The 8,820-nt window shown below is 42.5% G+C and overlaps 1 protein-coding gene across 2 annotated transcripts in view; it reads right to left on the bottom strand.

Moving 5' to 3' along the window:
- Nucleotides 1-3,701: 3,701 nt before the first annotated feature.
- The window catches only part of uri1 (URI1 prefoldin like chaperone), a 63,876-nt gene continuing 58,757 nt past the window's right edge, over nucleotides 3,702-8,820 (bottom strand). For both annotated transcript variants that reach the window (XM_085991550.1, XM_085991551.1), the window contains exon 11: nucleotides 3,702-4,399. In XM_085991550.1, the coding sequence (XP_085847676.1) occupies nucleotides 4,205-4,399 (195 nt within the window). In that variant the 3' untranslated portion in view covers nucleotides 3,702-4,204. The remainder of the gene's footprint in view (nucleotides 4,400-8,820) is intronic.

Below are 8,820 nucleotides of genomic sequence, written 5' to 3'. Positions count from 1 at the left end.
CCCTACCACTATTGCTCTCCCACTCTTTTTCCTCCCTTCCTGGGCAGCAGGAGCAGCCCCAGTGCCAGGAAGTTGGCTGCTGCTGCCTTCCCCTGATAAGTCATGCCCCCCCAACAGCTCATCCACTGCCAAAACCCTCAGCCATACCTGTTATCTCAAGACTTGACTATTCCAACGCACTCCTGGCTGGCCTCCCACATTCCACCCTACGTAAACTAGAGGTCATCCAAAACTTGGCTGCCCGTGTCCTAACTCGCACCAAGTCCAGTTCGCCCATCACCCCTGTGCTCGCTGACCTACATTGGCTCCCGGTTAAGCAGCGCCTCAATTTCAAAATTCTCATCCTTGTTTTCAAATCCCTCCATGGCCTCGCCCCTTCCTATCTCTGTAATCTCCTTCAGCCCCACAACCACCCCCACCCCCCGAGATATCTGCACTCCTCTAATTCTGCCCTCTTGAAGATCCCTGATTATAATCGCTCAACCTTTAGTGGCCGTGCCTTCTGTTGCCTGGGCCCTAAGCTCTGGAATTCCCTGCCTAACCTGTCCGCCTCGCTTTCCTCCTTTAAGATGCTCCTTAAAACCTAACTCTTTGACCAAGCTTTTGGTCACCAGCCCTAATTTATCCTTATGTGGATCGGTGTCAAAATTTTTGTCTTAAAATACTCCTGTGCAGCGCCTTGGGACGTTTTACTACTTTAAAAGGTGCTATATAAATACAAGTTGTTGTTGTTGTAGTAGTAAGGAAAGACAATGGCTTCAGCCTAGTCATTATTTAACTGGAGGAAACTGCAGCTCATCCAGGACTAGAGGTCAGAAAATAAGTCTCTCAACACAGATGCAGGGTAGTGCTGGAGAATGGTGGTGTAAAGATCATGCTGGGTGTCAGTGTACATGTGGAAACTGACCCGTGTCTGCCAATGATAGCGGCAAGGGGAAGCATGTAAATGAGGTGGGGGGGGGGGGGGGGGGCAAGCATAGTGAGCGACTTGAGGTAATGGTACAGGGGCAGGATAGGGACGTGTCAAACCAAGTGAAGGCAGTCCCACTGAGCTGGACAACGAAGGAGAGGCATTTAAGGAGGATAGTGTGATCGGCTGCAAAGAGGTCGAAGACAACGAGGAAGGATAATGCACCATGGTCACATGTTTTGGTGTTGCGACAGGGATGGAAACCTGATTGGAGTGATTCAAACAGAGCTGTGGGGAACATAGGCAGATTTGCAAGGTGCTGTGTTCAAGGAATTTAGAGAGGAAAGATAGGTTGGAGATGGGGCGGTAGTTTGCAATGACAGAGGCATTTTTAGAGAGGGGTTTTGAACAGGAGGGAGACCGTACTCGAGGAGAGGGAACCATTTACAATGGCAGCTAGCATGGGGGACAGGAAAGAAAGTTGGGTGGCCGGCAGTTAAGTGCAAATGGGATCAAGGGAGCAGGAAGTGAGTCTCATGAACAAGATGAGCTCTGAAGAGGACATATGGGGAGATAGGAGATAAACTACAGAAAGATGTAGGCTCATGGCTAGGACAGGGGGGACCCCGGCACCAAGTTTGGCTTGGTGGGCATGGGAAAGGGGGGGGGGGAAGGGTAAGCAGCATGGTCCCAATCTTAGTGTTTATATAAAATTAACTGCAAGAGATTTAGGACAGAGTGCAGGAGAAACTTTGCACAGATGGTTGTGAGGCAGTGGAATGCATTACTGGAGTTGGTGATTGAAGCAGAGACCATGTTAATATTTGAGAATAGGTTAGATAGGTGGTTGAAAGAAAGGGAATGAAGGGACATGGGTACAGGGCAGACACATGGGATTAGGACTACTGCTCATGTGGAGGGTTGGTTGGGCCAAATTGTTTCCATATTGCATTTTCCAAGTAATTCTATGCTACCTTACCAAATACTATGCATGTAAGGTCACACTTTCAGTTCACTGGAGGAGAGATGGCTTACTGCAATGGTCTTTAGCTGTGAGCACAAGAAACAACTGGTGCAAACCAGAAAATCATAACATGCTCCATAGTTGTACTTGACCAGAAGGCACCTCAAGCAATGGTTGTGGGCATCAGCAATTGCAAAAGCCTGATTACATATCACAGAGTGACCAGAGAATTATAGCATCAGTGCTGGGTGGAATCAATCAGGTCATGGAATGAAAACAATATTCCACAAATTTGAATTTCAAATTTGATTCTACATTGTTCAATGCAAAAACAAACAGCACCACAATAAATAAAATTCACTCTGTATTGAAAAAAGGTTTTTCATAAATTCTGAGGAGAATGCATACAAGAACAACGATAAAATATTTTCTCTATTATAGGGAACGACTAACTTACCGTTTGGGTGGCCGCTCCTTTTGCGGTGAGTAGGAATGGGAAGGATCATATGGGTGATGTTCCAGACATAACATCACATCTTAAAGGGGAACTGCTCTGTGATTTTTCTATGCCTAAATGCACTTACCAGTGGAACCAATAGCGTGGTGGAGCATCCCTGGATTAAATTTTGTTTTTAATTAAACATACGGTGGTAGAATTTCCACTGGCAGCCCCTGAACCTCAGAGAAATGGCAGAAGCGGCTGTTTTGACCATTTCTTTGAGGTTTCTGCCAATCACCCGCCGAAGTTACAGTGGGAGACTGGGGAACTCACGCAGCAATTCCACTCTATTGTTTCCACAACAATTTAATTTAAATCCTTTAGTTAATGCTTTATAGTTCTTATCAAATTCTTATAACCAAAAGAAAAAGTGGCCATTGATCATAGCAGTTTCCCAATGGCTTACGCCCATAGGAGCATTTACTAGCTGATGTGTTTACCAATCACTGAATTCCCAATTGATGGAATGAGCCCCTGACAGCAGCATTTCATTTGATGTGAACATTAAGCAATATAATTTCCAAAGAGGATGCACCTAATTAAAAGCATGTATTGGGGAAGTACTTTTTAAATAATAAAACACTTGTCGACTTTGCAATTTCAAAACAACGGATGAATCCACACGAAAAGGTACGAATACCCCAGCAAAGTTGATATAGCATTCATAATACATGGCAGACATAGAATTTCCTTGGGATTACTACAGGTTTATCAAGAATAATCTGATATCACAATCATTTAGTGCTGTATTATTAATTAACTTTTTGTTGAAGGCCATAATTCCAATTACTGTATTGCTTTAGGGCATTCTGAGGAATTCATCAATCTATTACACCACAGAAAGATGCAACACAGGTAAGCACCCGCAACTCCCTTTAAAGTGAGACCCTGATTTGAAATGCGCCACCCAACTACCCATTAGATGGTAGGCCAGTTGTTTTATTTTACCATGTTCCCCACATGGTAAAATAAAACTGGACTAAAAATTCCATTAAGATGCAGCAAGACCTATTGTCTTAACATCCCACAGCCAGGTGGTTGCGAAAGGAGACTGGAGCAGCAGCATAGATTGGGTCTTGGGGAAATGGGCCGCAAGTGACCTTTAGCTGCATTAAGAGCCTGCCACTAGTCTAATGCACTCTATGTCCAGAGTTGGCATCTCACTGGCACCTGCTACTGCTATAAAAAGCAAAACCCCACATAAAATGGGAAGAGATACAATTATATATTGTAAACAGTAGCAAATCATACCCAAGTATTCAATATGGTCTATAGTTGTAATATCTCAACAAAATAACACCCAACTATTTTTTAAATGAACCATGGTATACTTTGTCATGCAAAAATTTATTAAAATGAGACTAATGCACAACACAATTTTACAAATGTTTTTGAACATGGAAGCTTATCAATTTCCAGTGAACACTTTTACAAAGACCTTTTAAGAATTGTACACAAAATAGGACGTTTGCAGTTTGAGAAAAGATAGTTGCAGTAGTTTTTATCTATTCAGTATGTCAAAATAAACACAGCTAATTTATAAAGAAAAAAAATATGGCTGCAACTTGCTTTATTGGCCAACTAACAGAACTGAAGAATGGCTGGAAAATGTTGCATTGTGGAAATCTTATAAAATCAGTTCCACATTCAGATTTCTTTTTCTGGAAACAAACATTCAACTTATTAATGTACTGGAAAAAACACAAGTCTTAAAAAGATGTTTCAACAGGAAATCAAACAGGACTTTGTGCAAACCTGGATTGTGCAAAGATCCTGTTTATCAAGTTTTACTTCAGCCACAAAACATGAAACAGTCGGTATTGAAGAAAGTTCATTTTCTCTGCTGCATCCTGGCAGCTTTAAATTTTGAAACCCTCTTTGGAAGCTCTTGTGGAGTTTCAAGAAAACTTTCCTCCTCAGACACTTTCTTCTCAGGAATTGTGGGTAAGATAGGATGAGCAATAGTAGGATGTGGAATTAACATAGGTGAAATAGGCTCCTTTTCCACTACAGTGCCTGAAAATGCCTATCAGAAATAAGAAATATTAATTGTGTGTATATTCAATTTAGTAAGATGTTTTAATTAAGATTTTACATACAATAATTACAGCTGACTATGACATGCAACTCAAGCGCCAACTATTCAAAAGTTGAGATCATAGCTTTCATTATTCTGGTTGCAGATCTTTGCTAATGTGTGAAGGGAAAGATTCATACAGGCCAGCAATGCAAAACTATACAGGTGAACTGTGTGCCGCTAGAACAGTATGTCAGAGTTGTTGGAGGCAACTATTTAGATTTGTCTTAGTGGTACAAAAAACACTAATAATTTTGACCCATGCTTATGATGGCAGCACCATCTCCAATGGCCGCATTAGCACACAGCAGCTTGTCGGAAGAACCAAAAAACATGACCATTGATGGGCTTAAGCCCTCCTGCCAGCCTCTGTACATAGTAGCAAAGTAGCTTCACTTCTGCTTTCCCATATGGACCTTCCCCAACCACTGGATAAGGTACTGACATTAGTAGGACAATTGTTGTTTGCAACTTTAGATTGCAAGGTAGTTTTGAAGTAGAAACGATCCTGCAATATAACCTGGGTGAGTTTCAGCAATGGGACTGGAAGGGAGTATTGTGTCAGGTGGTTCAGGGTATAAATTTGCTCCTCAATATAGTAATAAGCCTTACAGATCAGGAAAGTCCCAGGCATGATCCCTGGTCTCTGTTCAGTGTTGGGTGATCGGAGTCAAAGTAATGTATGGGGCACCTTATAATTGGCTTCAAAACCTTGAGCTAGGCAGGGAGGGAGGCTGGGGGAAAAAGGTCAGCCTTTCACTCAAGATTGCTACCAAGTAAGGAAGGAAAAAAGGAAGGGTGGACAGATTACGACATGGACCGGATCAGGCTGTTATGATCCCTTCCCCACAGTTCAACAGGTAGTCACTATCTAAGTTCATACATGAAGAATGTGCCACTTGGGTGACATACCCAAGGGCTGCCAGCACTCATGAACTGTACAGCGTCTTTTCCTCAACTGGTGGTTCACAAGAGGGTATTAGTCAAGTTTGAATCTTACATGCATACAGTAATTTCTAAACTCACAGAAATCAAGATAACAGATCGCATAGAATCAGAATGATACAGCACAGAAGGTGGCCATTTAGCCCATAGTGCCTGTACTGGCTCGGTGAAAGAGCTATCCAATTAGTCCCACTCCCCTGCGCTTTCCCCATTGCCATGCAAATTTTTCCCACTGCAAGTATTTATCAAATTCCCTTTTGAAAGAAAATGCTGAATCTGCTTCCACCACTCTTTCAGGCAGTGCATTCTAGGTCATAACAGCTTGCTGCGTAATTTTTTGTTTCATCATGTTGACTCTGATTCTTTTGCTAATGACCTTAAAACAGTTACCAACCTTTCTGCCACTGGAAACAGTTTCTCCTTATTTACTCCAACAAAACCCTGCACGATTTTGAACACCTCATCATATCTTCCCTTGATTTTCTCTGCTCTAAAGAGAACAACCATAGTTTCTCTAGTCTCTCCACTTTCATCCCGGGTACCATTCTAGTAAATCTCCTCTGCAACCTCTCCAAGGCCTTGACATCCTTCCTAAAGTGTGGTGCCCAGAATTGGTCTAACCAGTGTTTTATAAAAGTTTAGTATAACTTCCTTGTTTTTGTACTTGTTTTTACTTGTACAGGAAACTTTTTGGTATCCGGCACCGACGGGACCGGCGTGTTGCCGGTTTATCAAAAATTCCGGATGACTGAGGGGGTTATCTACCCAGGCTATTTTTAACAAAGAAAAATTAAAAAATCAAGAAATGTGCAGTATACAGTAATTGGGTACTCACCTACAGAATGTTGTGTTAAATGGATGGTGAAAGATGCTTGATTAAGTACAGTACTGCCAGTTGATGGTAATCCATAACTCTTTAATTACTTAACAGTAAAACAAAACTTATAAACGATTGTACAGTACAGTATAAAGTACGGTGGTTGACTGTACACTTATTGCAAGCCAACTGGTTCATCAGGAATATCCACGTCAGCTGGGTCATCAGGATCATGCACTTCAACAGATTCTTCAGGCACTTCCACTGCTTCAACTCTTTTGGAAGCTTTCCTAAACATGTCCCGGATGTCTGCTTGCTTAGTGGACTCTTGCCTTCTTTGTAGAAAGGTGGAATGCAGAATATGGAGGTGCATAACTTCTTAGGCAGAATAGCAAGAATGGCTTTCAGCAAATTTAAGTAATGAAACAAAATCTTCTGCAGCTTTAGCCCAAGAAATCTTGTTCTCTTCAGAAATCTCATCCTCTTCAGTTTCCATCACACTTTCCTTTTCTTTCTTTGGATTCAAAACATTCTCCATTATTTCATCATCACTTAGCAAATGCACAACAGCAACTTCTCTATCTGCATCAACCCACTGCTCAATATCACGTTCACTGAGGTGACGTAGAGGGTTTGCTGGGCCTACATTTTTCACCATGCCAGCCATTTCCATTACTGTAGTCCTCCTCGGACGAAGATTGAACCCTTGAAATTCCTCCTCTGAAGAAGAACCTTCAGCAAACATTACAGAAGGCCACAATTTGCACCAGGCTTGTCTCAAAGTGTGACCTTTCACCAAGTTCCAGGAACATGCAGCATTAAAGATGGCATCTTTAAGATTGTATTCCTTCTGAAATGCGTGAATACCTAGATTGTCATCTTGGCTTATCAGTTTACGTAGGAAGTCTTTCTTGTAACGACACTTGAGATTTTGGATAACGCCCTGGTCCATGGTTTGTATGAGAGAAGTTACACTTGGTGGCAAATAAATGGTGAAAATATTTCCAGAAACCAACTCGGATTCATGCAGATGGGCTCTACAATTATCAAGCAATAAAATGCATTTGCTATCTTCAGGTTTCCCTATCCTACGGAAATGTTCCCTCACAGATGTAACAAAAATTTGATGGAACCAATTTGAAAAGATTTCCTTATCCATCCAAGCATTGCTTTGAGCTTTGTACTCAACAGGTAAGTGCCTCACATTCTTAAATGCACAGGGATTTTTATACTTCCCAATGACGAGAAGTTTAACCCGGTGTTGTGGTGTATGTGCCTTTAAGAGCAATTATGGTGTATGTGCCTTTAAGAGCCCCAGGTGTGCGTAATGCCGGTAATTGCCACTTGGGCTATATAAGCCTGTGTATTGTGTATATCCTTTAGAAACCCCCCCCAGACTTGCTTAGTAAATACCTATGAACCAACTCCTGTCTTCAGTGTCTTTATCTACACACGGGCACTACAGTGGCGACGAAGTGGAAACGGACTTATCTGCAATTCGGCAGCACCTCAAGGACATCGATTCCTCCAGCGTCCAGAAGACTCAAGGAAGTAAGAGAAACTGTGGTTTCACCAGCTGGCCAAGCTGGTGACAGGTACTGCGCTAATCCTTCCTGGGCGTCAGGCTGGCGCTCCAGCGGTGGGCTCTACAGCTGAGACAGGCAGCGAAATCGGAGGCAAGCAATAACGGACTGGGAGGGTGCACTCGAGAGACGGCCGGCGCGGCAAGCAGGTCAGCGTTTAGACCTCCGTCGGGAACGAGTCTCCAACAGTGAATAAACAGCGTTGTTATCGGTAGCAGCGGCGGGAAAGCGCGGGAAGCGCCATATCGTTACTACAGAGAAAAAAAAAGCGCGGGAAGCGCCATATCTTTTCTGAAATGCCTAAATCTGGTAATATTGAGGCTTTTGATGGCGAAATAGAAGATTGGACCACATACGTGGAAAGAGTAGAGGTTTATTGCACTGCAAATGGAATAACAGATGAAAAAAAAGCTTCAGTACTTCTGAACTTAATGGGCGCGAAGACATACGGGCCGTTACGAAATTTAATCACTCCAGCCAAACCAAAGGACAAGACTTTTAAAGAAATTGTTGATACCCTGCAGGAGCATTTAAACCCAACACCGCTGCTGATAGTGGAATGATTCAAGTTCTTCAAGAGAAATCAACACAAGAATGAAAGTAACGCTGATTACCTAACCGAATTAAGAAAGCTATCAAAGTACTGCCAATTCGGAGCAGGACTATCGGATTATCTTCGAGACAAATTTGTTTGCGGTCTCTTAAGTGAAGGAACACAAAAAAGACTGCTTTCTGAAAAAGATTTAACATTGGACAAAGCTTTCAGTATGGCTGTATCATACGAAGCAGCAGCAAAAGGAGCTGCAGAGATACAACAAGAGACACAGGACTTCGGCACCCATAAAATGACACAGGAGTTCGGAAGATGTTATCGCTGCGGCAGATCCACCCATAACCAGAGGGACTGCTGGTTCAAGGGCAAAGCATGCAGGCAATGTGGTAAGATTGGACACATTGCACGGGTATGCCAATCTGGACAAAATAAATCCACTGACAGAAAACAAAAAATCAATAGAGAAAAGTAC

The sequence above is a fragment of the Somniosus microcephalus genome, chromosome 6 (genome assembly GCF_052327205.1).
Source record: "Somniosus microcephalus isolate GS21.2 chromosome 6, FLI_Smic_1.0, whole genome shotgun sequence".
In the NCBI taxonomy this organism is placed as follows: Eukaryota; Metazoa; Chordata; class Chondrichthyes; order Squaliformes; family Somniosidae; genus Somniosus; species Somniosus microcephalus.
This window is presented reverse-complemented; position numbering and strand designations above follow the sequence as displayed.